The 17,500-nt window shown below is 44.6% G+C and overlaps 1 protein-coding gene across 2 annotated transcripts in view; it reads right to left on the reverse strand.

The window, feature by feature from the left end:
* The window catches only part of adgrg6 (adhesion G protein-coupled receptor G6), a 65,364-nt gene extending 50,740 nt beyond the window's left edge, over positions 1–14,624 (reverse strand). For both annotated transcript variants that reach the window (XM_069723201.1, XM_069723200.1), the window contains exons 1-2: positions 14,303–14,624; positions 7,761–7,855 (exon numbers count right to left, since the gene is read on the reverse strand). In XM_069723201.1, the coding sequence (XP_069579302.1) occupies positions 7,761–7,855; positions 14,303–14,304 (97 nt within the window). In that variant the 5' untranslated portion in view covers positions 14,305–14,624. The remainder of the gene's footprint in view (positions 1–7,760; positions 7,856–14,302) is intronic.
* Positions 14,625–17,500: the final 2,876 nt, after the last annotated feature.

Below are 17,500 nucleotides of genomic sequence, written 5' to 3' on the forward strand. Positions count from 1 at the left end.
AAGGGTATTTAAGTGGATTTAACTTGAATTTGATCGGTTCAGACCTCGATCTGAATGTGTTAAAAAAGAAAATAACTCCTGAGAGTAAAGACTTGGTTTTATGGTCAGAATCAGATTTAAGGTCAGAACAGGGAGTGTCCTCACAGCTACAGAAAGACATGTGTGTGTGTGTGTGTGTGTGTGTGTGTGTGTGTGTGTGTGTGTGTGTGTGTGTGTGTGTGTGTGTGTGTGTGTGTGTGTGTGTTCTGACAGACGCCTCTCAGTCCATCTTTTATAATCACACACAGCAGAGCTGCAGTTTACAGTAAATAAAGGTGTTTTCGACGTGATGCAACTAATCAATACATTCGTGATCATTATCTACATTTATTATTTATTTTAGCTGATGATGAGTCTAAATTACAAACTTAACCAAAAGATGATGTGAAAACCAAAACCTCCTTACTTAAATATGAATTATCAAAATACAAATGTTCCTCCGACGCTTAAAGACGACCGACCGCTCTCGTTTTCAAACGTTTGTTTTCAAAGAGAAAAAAAATTGGATCGTTGCTGCGAACGTCTCCGAAGCTCTCCGACACGACTTCAACTACCAGAAGAAACACGTCTCCGGGGAAACAAACGAGTTTGTCGCGTGGCTGTAAGTACGCCTCGAGGTGGCCGTCGTTACCGTAGCGACAAAATAACCTCAACAAAATCACCGTTCACTTCAACAACCGACACAAACTGAAAAAGTTCAGTTCAAGCTCCGTGTGTCTCTTCAGGGCTTCGGGCCGCGGGGAGGTGAAATACTTCCTGGTTTTCAGGGGGGGTGGGGCTTAGAAGGGACACATATCGACATGTCTGACACTTCGCTCGATGGAAACCGAAGCGATTCGCTGAACTGATTCACTAACTTTGTTTTACAAAATGGAAGAAGCGAAGCGTTTTGTGATGTTTAGAAACGAGCGAGGGAACGACAGACAAGTGGCAATAAACTGAAACCGTTTTAGACGTATTCACGAGCTCGGTGACCTCCGGCCGTCTCATCCAGCCTTTAAAGGGTTACGAAGTTTCACAACGAAGGGGAACCAACTGTTTTCGGCGTCTAAACATTTGAACGGTTGACTGAGAATAACAACGACGTGACGGTTTGTTTGGAAATCCGAGCTTCTGCCGAGCTGCGCTTCCAGATTCCCGCGGGTCGGTTGGGATGCCGCCCCGTCCCGTCCTGCACACGTCGTCCGGCAGAAGCTGCAGAAACGCCGATGACGTGAAGCCGCCGCCGCTTCCTGCAGCGGTTTTCCCACAACGAACACGGAGGAGCAGCGACTCGTGGACTCGTGGGCACGGCTCTCTGTCGGACTACAACCCAAACTACTGTTCATTTACTGCTTGTGACGGAGACGGCAGACAAAAGGCCTTTTGTTCCCCCCCCGCCGTTGATGTGGGAGAAGTGGAGGCTGGCTGCCGTTCTGGCTCTGCGGCTTCTGAAGAGAAGCAAGCAATCATCCAAAAAGGAGAGAAGGTTTTTTATTCATTTCAGGGCCGATTTCCAGACACAAACCTCGGACGAAGTGGGCACAGATTAATTTAATTAGCACTCCGCTCGGCTTGTTTGGTACCGACCCAGCTTGTTGGGTTTCAACTCTTTCAGCAGAGAAGAACAACAATAACCTGTAAAGTCCCGACACGGCGACATCCAACTCCTGGTTGGAGTTCAGAGAAACAAAGCAGCAGTTGGTTGCAGGTTAGAGCACACAGTTCGGTCTGACCACTTTAAATTGAGGATTATTTCCAGTTGTTGCATCCTACCGAGAGTCGACCTCCGGCAAATCTTAAATCTACTGAGACAACCTTTAACCAATCAGCACTGACCACCACATAATGTACGTTGTATGCTGAAACCAACCAGCAACCAGCCGTGACGTCACCACGTCGGTTTGTGAACGTTATGAATCCTCCAGTTCAGATTCTGTCCGTCACCATCTTGTTAGTTCGGAGCGGTTTGGAGCAGGAAGTGATCATATTTGGACGAGCTGGGGGAGGAGCCAGCGGTGGATCTGACCGATCTGATCGGAAACCTGACGATACTACGTCCCGCCCACCGATAGCTGTAACCTGACTGCACCACAGGCCTGTCAATCAAACAGACACGCCCCCAAAAACAGGTCTTCTTGAATCTTCTTTTCTGATGAATGAGGGATTATTTTCAGATGGACCTCCAGAAAACTAAGAAGAAGGAGTGACTTTAGCTAACAACACCGAGAGAACTGATGGACACATTTTATTCACTTTGGATTTGATGAGAGAAGTTGAATGGGAGTCTATGGAGCCGGAGGCTTTTTGGAGCCGACCTCTAGTGGCACTCGCTGGTATTGCAGCTGAAGACACTTCTGGATCAGAACCCTTTTACAGACCTGAAGCTACGAACTCTTTTAGAAACAGTATGTGGGTGAAACCAACCAATCTACAAACAACGGAGCTCCTCCCCCAACGTGAGTCTGACACCATGTCGGTAAACGACCGTTCAGATTTCTCGGACTTCAATTCTTGCTCCAACGACATCACTTCATTTAACTCAACCATTTCCGCAATCATTGGAACTATAGTTAAAGAAATAAACGCTTGACATCAACGTCATCGTATTTAGCCACGCCCACTGCTTGATGATTGGTCCGCCCTCGATGCAAACAGGGTGTCCGGACGTTCGATGGTACTTCCCGTGCCGACCACGTTGACCAGCGGTAACGAGAATCCAGACCTCGAGACTACGAACATTTGAACCTCCAGTCTGCGGCCTCATATCTACATTTTACAGTCGGAGTTTGAAGGATTTGCGGCTGCTTTTATCGGCAGAAAACTTCCAACGAGTCAAACAGTGGGATTATATTCTGCAAACACAGTAAGTAGGAGTACAAAGGTCAAACCGCTCTTACAAAAAACACGAGCAACCTTTCATCTGACCCCTGAAATAAGGAAGTGCGATAAAGACGTGCCAGGAAACAAAAGCCGAGGAGGGAAAAGCTACAAAAAAGTTTTTAAAATACGGAAACTTTGTCCCTTTTTTTTTTTTTTTCTTTTTTTTGATCATATCTGTAAAACCTTCATCTGTTGATGTGCTGCTGGCGTTTCACTGATACTTCAACTTATATTCTTCTGCAAACACTCGCCTCGGCCTCCTCAGTCTTTTCCCCGACACTAATCCTGCAGATTAGTCGGCTTCCATCAACCTGCCCTTCTCTCTTTTCACCTCTTACATTCCTCTCTTCTCATTCCTCTTTGTTGTTATCACTGCGCTGCTTTCTTTCCCGATCCTTCCTCTTTGCTTTTCCTCTCCTTCCCTTCCCGCCGGCGGTTTCATCCGCCGCCGCGACCAAATAAAGGTGCAACCGCCTCCGAAACGTAAAGAACGCCGAAGCCGTCGGATCTTGGAGGTTTGTGAAAGATTCGAGGAGCTCTTACGTGACGAAGACAAAAACCTCAACGGTTTCTTCAAGATGCTCGTCGGGGGTATTTTCTAAGAGATAAAACTAGCTGCAGGTTTTTACACCAGTATTAGACTCGTCATGATCCGACTGCACGACAGAAACCAGATCAACTCAAGCTCGAAGCAAAACTGGTGTGAGGATCACCTGATGAAGGTTTCTATTGCAGCTACCAGAACGTCTCTCCTCTCACGGCCGTCATGTCGTTGGCTGAAGTAGTTTGTAGAGACGGAAGTCTCCTGATCAACATCTCCGAGTTCCTCACGTTGACGTGACCGCGGGTACGATAACATTCGTGGTTTCACCGTGAAACCTGAAACCGGAGCAGAGAAATGTCCGATTTTTGGGGAACAGAACATTTTCAAGAATCAGCGGAAATTACTGCACAGGCTCAGGAACACTTGGCTGTAAAGCAGGCGTGTTCAACATGTTCTGTTCCCCAAAAATCGGACGTTTCTCTGCGTCAGTTTCAGGTTTCCATGGTGACATCACTAACGCTTCGGTGCACCTGAACGCAACACCGTGACATTTATATTAAGATCCAGCTCAATAATTAGAGATGAAACGAGTCTTTCTCGCTGCAGGTGAGTGCTGACTCACTCCTCCAGGTGTTTCTGCTCCGCCCTCTCCTCGTCCTCTCGTCTGTCACTAGGAGATAATCGAGAGTGGCATCTGAGGGGAGGAGGAGGAGGAGGAGGAGGGGGGGTGGTTTGGGAGGAGAGGGGTGGTTTGGGAGGGGGGAGGGGGGCATCGAGGACAGAGCGATGCCTTGTTTGTGCGTGACGAAACATTTAAGTGAAATCATCTCATTTCTGTAACCAGATATTTTGTGTGCGTTTTGTCCAGCGGTCCGGATGGTCCTCAGAACCAGAACACGCCCGTATGGACCGAGTCTCTGGAGGAGGAGGAGGAGGAGGAGGAGGAGGAGGAGGAGGAAGAGGAAGAGGAGGAGGAAGAAGAGGACCGCTGGGACCGCATAAAACATCACTTCATCGTGAGAATGAGGCGCCTCAGACGTGATTTTTAATCATCAGCTGATGACAGTCGCTCTCCGAAAACCTGAAAGGAAAAAAAAATCTCCCTCAGAGAGACCGAAGCTTCCAAACTTCCAGATACACGACCACGAAAACGACCGAACGTCACGTGAAAACACACGAACACGACCCGAACCCAACAAAATCTTCTAATTCGGTTTTCATATTCTGTGTTGTTTCTTCTTTTCTCTGCGTGATCTGGTTCGACGTCTGAACGCAGTCTTCATCCCGTTGGATTAAAAAGCTCTTGTGGAAAATTGTTGAGGTTTACACTGATTCCTCGTCGTCTGGAATCCCAAATAAACCATAATTAAGATTAAGTAGGAGTCTTGTTAAAGGATGAGCTTAGGGAGTTATGAATTATGGCTGCTGATAGATGATATTTCATTATAAGAGCGCTACGCCCAAAACGAGGAATCCGATCGGAGCTCGTCGGCGGGTCGCCACCAGAACAAGTTTCCTGTTTGGACCGAAAACGGGTCAAAATCTCAGCATCAATAACTCTGAGGTAAAAATCATTCATTCTGGGACATTTGTGTTCCTCACGCTGAGGATTGTTAACGTCATCAGCTGTTCGTCAACTTAAGTTTAGCTGGGTTTTTTTAGCTAAATCAGCTGTTTTTTTTATTAGCTTTGTCAGCAGGTTGTTGTTTTTGTTGTTGTTTGTGAACTTGAGTTTGGTTATTTTGTAGTAAACCAGCTCAGAGGACTGCTGGCAGCGATGCGTCGCATTTAAATCAGGTGGGTTTTTTTGTTTGTTTTTGGGCCGTTAAAAGTTGCAGTTTGTGAACTTTCCGTGAACTTTTTCGACGTCGTTCAGCTCAAACGTCTCCGAGACTCTCCAACTGCTCGGACCGGCACTTCATCTCCCGGTCACCGGCGCACACGCGTGTCACCGGGAACACGGCATCCACCGCCAACCTCTCCGTGTGTGTGTGTGTGTGTGTGTGTGTGTGTGTGTGTGTGTGTGTGTGTGTGTGTGTGTGTGTGTGTGTGTGTGTGTGTGTGTGTGTGTTTAATGTATTTTCCATCCCCTACCAGCAGCCTCAGGCCAAACCGAGCGGTTCACACACACTCGTAAAGTTCCCAGCAGTACTAAACCACAGCACACACACACACACACACACACACACACACACACACACACACACACACACACACACACACACACACACACACACACACACACACACACACACACACACTCTCCTCCCTCCTCGTCCTCTCTCCACCATCTGTCTCTCCTTTTCACTTAAGAATTTTAATTTTTCAACTTAATGATCGGCGTTGTGAATCGATGTGGAAAATATCAACAGTCAAAAGGTCCGTCTGCCGTCGGCGTCTTTTCTTCTCAGGACCTCAGAAAAAACCCGATACGAGCAGAAGTGTGTGTGGACGCGTCTCCTCCAACGTTTTTAACGTGGAAGAAACTGACCTCCACCTCGTCCGGCACCGACCGTGAGCCCGAAGTTTTCACCCGGCGTCCACATACTTTTGTCGGGATAACGTTGGGAGGAAGGCAGCTCCTGTCAAAACCTTAAAACTTTAATGAAACACTGAATATTACATTTCTCTGTGTGTGTGTGTGTGTGTGTGTGTGTGTGTGTGTGTGTGTGTGTGTGTGTGTGTGTGTGTGTGTGTGTGTGTGTGGTGTGTGTGTGTGGTCATGCTCTACTTCAGTTCAGCAGAACTGAACTTGTTCTCATGAATCTCGATGAGCTTTTATTTTTTTTCTGAATTTCTTGGCAGCTTTTTGCTCCTTGTAAACTTTCCGAGCCGACCCGATGCGGCCGTGTGTCCTGTTCAGGCGTCGTCACGGCAACCGCAGAATAATTTCTACTAGCGTCTCCGAAATGTGAAATATAGATGGAATAATTACCTGCTGATTAATATTGATAAAAAAAAATAAAAAATCAGTGCGCAACTCGCCATCGATACCAACGTGTTTCTACTCGGAAGAACAAAAGTTAGAACAAACAAGAAAACGAATTGCAACGAATGCGTGAGAAGATGCTCTGCTTCCAACACACTTCCTGTTGACATGAAACCAGCAGATCTGAACCCGAGCAGTTTGTGGGCGTCGCCCGGCTACACCTCTGCAGCCAATCAGAAACGCGTGGACGGGGATCCGTGCTCTACGAGGAGATTCAGAGAACTGAAGAAAAAAAACTCCAGTGCAGACGGAGAAACAAGCAAACGCACAAATGACGGATCAGTTAACGGAAGAATGAATCGAATATGGACATACGGACATATGGACATATGGACATGTGGACATGTGGACACCTCCCCCTCCGCTAACGCTAAAGAATAGAGTCCAAAGTTTATCTCGAAGCAAAACTGGGACTGAAACCAGTTCAGACCAAATCCAAAAACATCAAAAACCAGTTTAAAACCAGTCAGCTGTCATGAAGCCTTTGAATGAATTTGTCTAATAACTCTGATTCTGATAGAACACAAAGGTTGTTGCCACGGCAACAGACGATGCTTCACACACACACGTTCAACCCGACGGCGATCCGGAAGAACTGGCGTGTAAACACGGCGGTCACACAACCGTTCGGGGAAAAGCTGCTCGTGGATGTGAGACGATGAAGTTCTGACAAAATGGATCGAAGCGTGGCAGCGTGATTTTCAAAATAAAAGCAGCGATTAGAGAATAAAGCAGATGGAAAACACGAAGACGCCGAGGCAGGAAAGTATGAGGGACCAAAGAAGATGCATGAAAACGCTGTTAGTTTGAAAAACCAAACGCAGGCAGAGATGCAACGTGGGAAACAGAGCGGGAAAACAACATGGAGGACATGAATGAAGGCAACAAAAACGTCAAACATGAATTACAATGACTGAGACATCAGACTGAAACGGGGACGTCTGATTGGTCCGAAGGTCTTTTATTTTGACAGTTTGGTTTTCGTTGCTCTCACAGCTGTTTATCATCCAGGAAACATTCAGATCGTCTGTCGGCGGGTCGTTTGTAGCTCTGACAGCCCGCAGTGTGTGTGTGTGTGTGTGTGTGTGTGTGTGTGTGTGTGTGTGTGTGTGTGTGTGTGTGTGTGTGTGTGTGTGTAATCTAACAAGAAGTGTACTTGTTCCAAATCGCCTCCTTTTTCTTTTTACTGTTCATTTTACGGATCGAGGCGGATACGAAGATTTGTATTTTTGGTCCATTTCAAGTTTCAGGAAAAATGAAACCGCCGACTCGTCGACAGCTGTGAGAGCAAACGAAGACCAACGTCCACCTGCTGGTGTTTCCTACCATGTCTGGTCAGAATCGTCCACAGCAGGAGGACGGGGACGACCTGACGGAGCCCCCACCTTCCTCCTCCTCCTCCTCCTCCTGTACAGGACTCCCTGAAAGAAGCAGAGGGAGGAAACTGGTAAAGAACATGAAACGTCGGACAGGTCATTGAACGCCTCGCCAACCAAACTGCTGCTGAAAATAAGCAGATTTAAAGGGGGAGCGCTTTTTTTTTTCCAGTACCGTGTGTTCCCCCAGACAGCCAATCAAATCACTGTCCCTCTCCATCTTTGCTATTTCGGAGTGGTATAGAACAGGAAGTGACCATATTTGGACGAGCTGGGGGAGGAGCCAGCGGTGGATCTGACCGATCTGATTGGAAACCTGACGATACTACGTCCCGCCCACCGATAGCTGTAACCTGACTGCACCACAGGCCTGTCAATCAAACAGACACGCCCCCAAAAACAGGTCTTCTTGAATCTTCTTTTCTAATGAATGACTTTTCTTTTCAAACACATTCACCGTCTCCGCAGATGAATTATTGAACGTGTGTCGGAGTGAAATGAAAACATCAGAAGGTGAAGAAGGTACGAAGAGACGAGAAAGTCTCTGAACTTTTAATTAAAACTTTTGGTAGTGAACTTGTGATGTAGAGAAACGCAGCGTGAGCGTCATAAATATTTAACGTGGACAGAACAGAGCTCGGTTTTAATTTCGTCGTGTCCACTGCAGAAAATTCATGCGGCTCCTGACATTAAAGAAAACTCGCCTCTTTGTCAACTCGTGCATTTTGTTTCCTTGTCTCCTTGTTTCCTTGTTTTCCGCCTCCGTCAACGACAAGCGAAGCGAGGTCAGGAGCCGAGGCCGCGGACACGAGCGCATAAAGGCGGCGATTCATGCGGCGGGGGAGGTTGATGGGGGGGGGAGGGGGGGGTGTCAGACATTTTATGGAGGGTTTGACACCACGGCGGACAGATTCTCTGTCAGAGGAAGAAACTTTCACTCTCACGTCCGTCTTCAGAGGTTCAATAAACTCTTTAGTTTTAAATCAGCTAAAAACGCCGAGTAAGGAAAGCAGCTGCAACACCGTCCTGCTTCGAATTACAACGTGTGCGTTACGACGTGTGCGTTACGACGTGTGCGTTACGTTGTGTGCGTTACGACGTGTGCGTTACGACGTGTGTGTTACGACGTGTGCGTTACGACGTGTGCGTTACGACGTGTGCGTTACGTTGTGTGCATTACGACGTGTGCGTTACGTTGTGTGCGTTACGACGTGTGCGTTACGTTGTGTGCGTTACATTGTGTGCGTTACGACGTGTGCGTTACGACGTGTGCGTTACGACGTGTGCGTTACGTTGTGTGCGTTACGTTGTGTGCGTTACGTTGTGTGCGTTACGACGTGTGCGTTACGTTGTGTGCGTTACGACGTGTGCGTTACGTTGTGTGCGTTATGTTGTGTGCGTTACGACGTGTGCGTTACGACGTGTGTTACGACATGTGCGTTACGTTGTGTGCGTTACGTTGTGTGCGTTACGACGTGTGCGTTACGTTGTGTGCGTTACGACGTGTGCTTTACGACGTGTGTGTTACGACGTGTGCGTAACGACGTGTGCGTTACGACGTGTGCGTTACGTTGTGTGCGTTACGTTGTGTGCATTACGACGTGTGCGTTACGTTGTGTGCGTTACGACGTGTGCGTTACGTTGTGTGCGTTACATTGTGTGCGTTACGACGTGTGCGTTACGATGTGTGCGTTACGACGTACGTGTGCGTTACGTTGTGTGCGTTACGACGTGTGCGTTACGTTGTGTGCGTTATGTTGTGTGCGTTACAACGTGTGCGTTACGACGTGTGTTACGACATGTGCGTTACGTTGTGTGCGTTACGTTGTGTGCGTTACGACGTGTGCGTTACGACGTGTGCGTTACGACGTGTGCGTTACGATGTGTTACGTTGTGTGCGTTACATTGTGTGCGTTACGACGTGTGCGTTACGACGTGTGCGTTACGACGTGTGCGTTACGACGTGTGCGTTACGATGTGTGTGTTACGATGTGTGCGTTACGATGTGTGTGTTACGACGTGTGCGTTACGACATGTGCGTTACGTTGTGTGCATTACGACGTGTGCGTTACGATGTGTTACGTTGTGTGCGTTACATTGTGTGCGTTACGACGTGTGCGTTACGACGTGTGCGTTACGACGTGTGTGTTACGATGTGTTACGTTGTGTGCGTTACGACATGTGTGTTACGATGTGTGTGTTACGATGTGTGCGTTACGACGTGTGCGTTACGACGTGTGTGTTATGACGTGTGTGTTACGATGTGTGTGTTACGATGTGTTACGTTGTGTGCGTTACGACGTACGTGTGCATTACAACGTGTGCGTTACGATGTGTGCGTTACGACGTGTGCGTTACGATGTGTGCGTTACGACGTACGTGTGCGTTACGATGTGTGCGTTACGATGTGTGCGTTACGACGTGTGCGTTACGACGTGTGTGTTATGACGTGTGTGTTATGACGTGTGTGTTACGATGTGTGCGTTACGATGTGTTACGTTGTGTGCGTTACGACGTACGTGTGCGTTACGACGTGTGCGTTACGATGTGTGCGTTACGACGTGTGCGTTACGACGTACGTGTGCGTTACGATGTGTGCGTTACGACGTGTGCGTTACGACGTGTGCGTTACGATGTGTGCGTTACGACGTGTGCGTTACGATGTGTGCGTTACGACGTGTGCGTTACGATGTGTAGGCCTTAAAGAGACGGCGTACGATCACTGAACTGACGACCGAAAGAGATCAAAAACTACGTTTTTAATTTTTTCTGGAAGGACGTTGATTTTTAATTCCGTTGTTTTTCTTGAAGAATCTAGTTGAACCTCCTTTACCTTTCCACGCAGGACGGTTTGTGTCCCGTCACAATTGACAGATACTTTACAGACAAATATTTCTCAAATGAAATAGTTACTATGTGTTGTTATTACGTGACTTTATGGACGGCCGGTTGGACCGATACAGCAGATGTGGAAACGTCTCCTGGACCTCGTTAAACTGCGATGGACAGATTTAATTCGATCTAACGATAATCACTTGTTTGCCCGAACAGAACTAGAAGAATCATTTGTCTCTGAGGAGCACTTTGTTTCGCTGCTGATCTTAATCTCAGAGATTCATGATTTCTCTGCGTATTTATTCTGCTGCGTCGGCGTGATGCTGAAACCTCGTCCTCCGGTTCTGTTGTCTGGTCTCTGAGGGCGGACAGATCCGGGGCTCTTAAATTTTCGTGGCAGCGCCCGAGTGTCTCCGCAGAATCCGAAGAATCTCTCGACGTCGGCGGACGTCTGGTTTCAGACCCACAGCCAAGTTCCCGTCGCACACCGTAAATCTGACGATTATGTGAAGACGTATTTACACGAAGCGGCTCGTCTCCACCCTCTGAAACACTCAAACAGAACAATGGACTCCAACTACTGGAGTCTCAGAGGCACAAAGATGATTTTAAAGTTGCAAAGTGGCCACCAGGGGGCGGAGCACATGATGTGTTGTTGTTTCCGTCTAACAACCGCTCTCCTTTGAGCTCTGTTTTGGTCTCCACCAGCTCCCTGAATGCTCCATTGCGTCGATCAGCTGTTCAGCGCTGAGCCGCAAAACCACAACAAGCAGCTTAAAGAAGCTAAAACGGTGCGCAGAGCTGCAAAGTTCGTAGTAATTCTCAGTGACTTTGTTGCCGTCAACGAGACCCTTAAAGAGCTTAAAGTAGTTGAATAACCTCAAGCATCTGTCACTCACAAATACACAAAAACTCACCCAGCTAGCTGGCTAGTTAGCACGCTAAGCAAGCTAATGCGCTACGATAGCTTCTTGTGATAGTTCGTTTCGGTTCCTGGATGTTAAAGTTCAACAAAGAACTCGTTGGACGTCTTTTTTTTTGTGATTCCAGTGTTTATGCTAAGCTAGGCTAACTACGTCCATAACTACAGCCCCACTTGAGCCCAAAACAACATACAAATCCCCCATCATGCAGTTCTTTGTGTTCCACCTCTGACTCCGCCCTCTCTTATTCGACATCTTGATATCTTTGTTTTTGCTTCACGAGTCGAGCGGCTGCCTTTGTTTTTGTATCACTTCCTCCTGGAAACCATCGTTGTGTATCAGGGATCACCTGAGGAGCAGGTACCCCCCCCCCCCTCCCGCCACCCCCCACACACACTTCCTGTTCCCTCCCGTCTCTGTTTAAAGGAACCACGTCCACCTTTCGGTGACCGGCGGCGTGTTTTTGCGGCGTATCGGCAGCAGGTTGTGTAAGAGCTGGCAGCGAGCGGCCGCACCTTCAACAACACCTCCTTTCATAAAGTCGGACCTCGATAAGAACAACTTCAGGACGGGGTGGGGGTAGGGGGGTGGGGGGTTCAACAGTTTAACATGCTGGAGGACACTTTTCTACTCTTACAGGGACGTTTGTGGTGAATTATTGGTATTTAAATATCTGTTTTGTCCTTTCAGAACCAAAACGTGGTTCGTCTTCAGCCAACGCTGGAAAAAACAGAAATTGTTCAGAGTTGGAGGAAGACTGAAGACTGAACCTGTAAATATCCGTTTACCGACCAACAACCTGCCCGGAGATCAGAAACCACTTCAGAGCCACAACCGAACCGAACGTGCAACATGTGATGTCAACACGGATGTTTACACTCCGTCTGCTCTTCATATTAACATGTTAACATATTGAAATAATAACATATTGATATATTAACATATTGAAATAATAACATATTGAAATAATAACATATTGATATATTAACATATTGAAATAATAACATATTGATATATTAACATATTGAAATAATAACATATTGATATATTAACATATTGAAATAATAACATATTGATATATTAACATATTGAAATAATAACATATTGAAATAATAACATATTGATATATTAACATATTGAAATAATAACATATTGATATATTGAAATAATAACATATTGATATATTGAAATAATAACATATTGAAATAATAACATATTGATATATTAACATAATGAAATAATAACATATTGATATATTAACATATTGAAATAATAACATATTGAAATAATAACATATTGATATATTAACATATTGAAATAATAATATATTGATATAATAACATATTGATATATTAACATATTGATATAATAACATTGATATATTAACATATTGATATATTAACATATTGATATAATAACTTTAATATATTAACATATTGATATGATAATATATTGATATAATAACATATTGATATATTAACATATTGATATAATAACATATTGATATAATAACATTGATATAATAACATATTGACATATTGATATAATAACATATTGACATATTAACATATTGATATAATAACATATTGATATAATAACATATTAACATATTGACTTATTAACATATTGACATATTGATATAATAACATATTAACATATTGACTTATTAACATATTGACATATTGATATAATAACATATTACATCGTCCACAACTCAGAAACATGCACATTTAAACTGCACTAACTGCAATAAATATTGTAAAAGTTTTAATTTGATTAATCGATCGGTTGATTGGTTGATCAGCAGCAGGTTAATCTAACCGTTTTTAAATGAGAGTAAACTGAATATTTTGCATGAAAACAAACATCTGAACATGTCAGTTTGTGGTTTTACTGGCAAATAACTGATCGATTAATCAAATCAAATACCTGACAGATGAATTAATAATAAAAATAATTAACATAACGATGTTATTTAACTCAAATAAAATACTAAAAGGAGGATTTTCACTTCCACACTGTAGTTAAACTGCTGAAAAACACACGTGGCTCGTTTATTAATTAAAGAAAAGTTGTTTAGGATTTGATGGTTTCTAAACTTCACTTGCGATGTTTCTGTAATAATTCATAAAAAAGGCTCATCAGATCATTTTACTTTCTAATATTCCTTCTGTTCTGTCTCTAAACACGCAGCTTCAGTTAAATCTCTGCAGCCAACAGCATCATGGAAAACGGATTTTTTTTTTTTTTAACTTTTTTTTTTCTGTGTTCATTTTTCCAGAAGACACTTCAGCTCTGCAGCTGGAAAAGTACAAAAACAAACAAGGAAAGCTTCATTTCTGTTGCTCTGATTTCTCCTCATTAATCATCGATCAAAGTGAAAAGTTCGATCAGAAAACTGATCGATTACAGGAGGTGTGAGCGCGCGCAGGGCGTAGAGAGAGGAGAGGACCCGCGCGCTCTGCTCCGAAGAGGTTCATGTCCACCAGGGACTTCTGTCCATGTTCGTTCAATTCAGCAGTTTGATGGTTGAAAACGGAGCAACGGGAAGGAGTTTCACGCGCATTCAAAATCACAGTGAAGCATTTTAGAAGTTGAAATCAGATTTAAAGAAGAAACCAACAGCTGGAAAGTAAAGACCCTCCTGAATGGAGATGAATCAGGCGCTAAAAGAAGCTCCATCATCATCATCATGAGATTAAATCTGGCACATTAAATGTTTTGGAGGACTCACATGTGGTCACTGGAGCGGCAGCTGGCCCCCCCGCAGGATCATTCTCCCTCTCAGGAACTTTTCTTTCTGTTCGGCTCAACTTTTTTTTCCCCGCTAAAAAGTTTGGAGACTCCAAATCGGGCAAAATCCAGAATGCGCTGCGCCGACGCGTAAAAGTCTCCAAAGTCTGGAGGGGAGAGGTACGCAGAGAGACGCGGGGTGAGGCAGGGGGAGGTAGGGGGGGGGGGAGCCGCTCTCTGCTCCGGGTCGGTTCGCTTTCCTGATCCGGACTCCCCGGCGGTGATGAAGCTTCACTGAGAGAAAAGCAGCGGAGAGACTCAGCGTGAGGTTTAGGACTCAAGCTGGAATCAATGAGACAATGTCATGCACTTCCGGTCAGGTTAGCAAAATAAACGTAGCCGGGCAGATGCAGGGCCAAATTTTCAAAATAAAAGCAGTCGAACCCGCCTCCAGTTTTCACCGACAGAAAAACAGACAGCTAAAGTAAAACCAAGAACGTTAGTTTCAATTTATTTCTAAGAATATGTATATACATAGATCTAGTGTATAATAATGAACCATAGCAAAATATGATCTCCATGTATTTGAATGTACCCAGAGAGGACATTTTTAGGCTTTTATTGTGAAATCCAAATGATCTCACTTTACTTGTAGCCTATTAATGTTAATTTTTACAGTTTAGCAGAACCGCTGAGATGATTCATAAAACTGAGCATTTCATACAAACATTACAAACTGAGCATTTCATAAAACAGAAACAAACAAATACTGGTTTTTAAAAAAAATATATTTGTTTACATTTTCTATTAAAAAAAAACATTCTGTGTCTGTTTGGACTATTTAAAGAAAAAAACTTTACTTAGATCGGATTAGTGGAAAGAAATGGAAGAACGGATAGATGCTTGTAAAAATAAAACGAGACTGTCAAAACCTGTCTGATGGCTGGATCGAATGTGAAACGGTGAAGGGCTTTTAATTTGAAACAAGGGCTTTTAATTTGAAACAAGGGCTTTTAATTTGTAACCTAAGTCGTGCAGTATCCGGCCGACTGACGGCGAAACATCCGTCCAGCTGCAAAATCTTACTAATGTTAATTTAAAGATAAAGAATAAGAGCTGCTGTCACAAAATGTCCTGATGAATAATAAAGCTGACGGGAGGAGATCCAGCGTCTGTTTCCTGTGACCGAGTTGTGTTTCGGGAGGGTGAATTTATCTGTTCTGCGTCACTGAAGAAACAAGTGACATTAAACTCCCATTCTGACCGTGCGTCTCATTTGCCTTCGAAACGTCACTCTGCTGATCTTCCTGCCCGATAAGAACGTCCAGAGGCTGCAGAGATTTGCATTTTGCAGAATGTCTCCATCGTGACCTGGTTCGGTGAGTTTGAGGGGCGGAGCCAAACATTAAAAACATGCAGACGGGAGTCACGTTTGAACGTTAACGTCCTGCTGCCTCGAGTGCGAAACCAGCAGTTCCCGACTCCTTCAGGCTCCACCGGACGTTCCTGAACGGATCCTATTAAAGGATTTTAACTCGGTTAGTTTGGTCTTTTTGAATCTTCTTTTCTAATGAATGAGGGATTATTTTCAGATGGACCTCCAGAAAACTAATAAGAAGGAGTGACTTTAGCTAACAACACCGAGATAACTGATGGACACATTTTATTCACTTTGGATTTGATGAGAGAAGTTGAATGGGAGTCTATGGAGCCGGAGGCTACGTACATTTTTATACAGTTTATGGTTCGAACCCAAAAGCTCCTTTTCTGAGGCAATGAATAAAATCTCAAATTTCAAACAGTATAAGCAGTAATGTGTGTAATCTAATCTTATTAATAAGTATTTTAGTCGTTGACTCTGTTCCCGTGGAGATGGAGTCACTTTAGGTCAAATTAAAGTTTCAAGTCAAACAAACTTATTTGAACTTTTAATACAAATCTTGAAAATCTCCGCCTCCTGCAGGTTTTATACGCAGCAGCAGAACAGAAGGTTTTCAGCCTCGAGCGGAAGATTTCAGCTCCTCTTAAAAAACCAAAACAAAACATTTACAGTGTGTAATATTAATAGAACGTTTTGTCCCTGGCAGACACGCTGACACGGAGCAAAAATCTGTTTTACGACATTGGACGGAACAAGAAGTACAGCGAAGCCTTAAAGAGAAAACAAGAGTTTTGATTTGGAAAAGCTTTAAATCTGTTCTGCGTGAGGTAAAGATCAATATCACGGAGCTTCTGGCTCGAAGAAAACGAGTCCGATGCAGAAGAGCCTTCAGATGCAATACCACCGAGTGCCACTAGAGGTCGGCTCCATTTGTGACATCGCAAACTTACAGGAAGTCCAACCAGCACAGCAGCTGAATACGAGCTGTGTATTTCTCTGTGGACGCAGTGTTTGGACACTTTGACAGTATTTAAAGCAACTAAACCTGCTTTTTAATCCAAAATGAAATCTGAGTTTATTCGATTTGTGAGATCCAGATGTTTTCAACTTCGCTGTCGACCGGTTTGTGTTTTCTTTGTAAGCTTTGCAGCCTTTCCAGTTGTTTTAATATCCTATAAATTTCGTGACTTACCGTTCAGTCAGGTGGATTCTTTGGACTCAAAAAAACTCTGATCAATAAATAAATACGACATTTGGTTTCACACATTTTATTCAAATCAACCCGAATGCCCCCGATTCAGATTTCCGTGCAACTTCAACAAGTTCAATTATCTACAGCTGAAACTAGAAGCCCCGCCCACCTCTGCACCCACAGAGCCAACATGTGACCATGAAAGTATTTCAGAAAAACAACGTAACCTCCGCTTCTCCGAGGGCGACCTTTAGCTCCGCCCCCCCGACAGCAGCGTCATTTACAGATTCACCGGACCGCCGACGTCGTCCTTCCTCGTGTCGCTCATCGTCTCAACTTATGACTCGAATGACAGTTTCATCTTGTAAAATTCAAAACAAATAACGAAAGACGTCTCGTACGGGTGAAACTGTAGAAGGACGCAGAGCGTCGGAGTCGTGGTGAGATGAGAGGAAAGAGTCGGTAGTTCGTAGGTTAGCGATCCCTCCGTCCGTCTGTCAGTCATGTTTCAGGACTTCAACGTGTCGGGACGTCAGAATCTCGTGTTCACGCTGAGCTGAAGGAGGCGTCTCCGAGTGTCTCCACTAAAGTCCAAAACTAGACTTAGTTTAAGACTGATTTTAGAC

The sequence above is a fragment of the Brachyistius frenatus genome, unplaced genomic scaffold, assembly GCF_029030835.1.
Source record: "Brachyistius frenatus isolate BFR_SWC_R1_liver_20210118 unplaced genomic scaffold, ASM2903083v1 Contig_320, whole genome shotgun sequence".
Taxonomy (NCBI): Eukaryota; Metazoa; Chordata; class Actinopteri; family Embiotocidae; genus Brachyistius; species Brachyistius frenatus.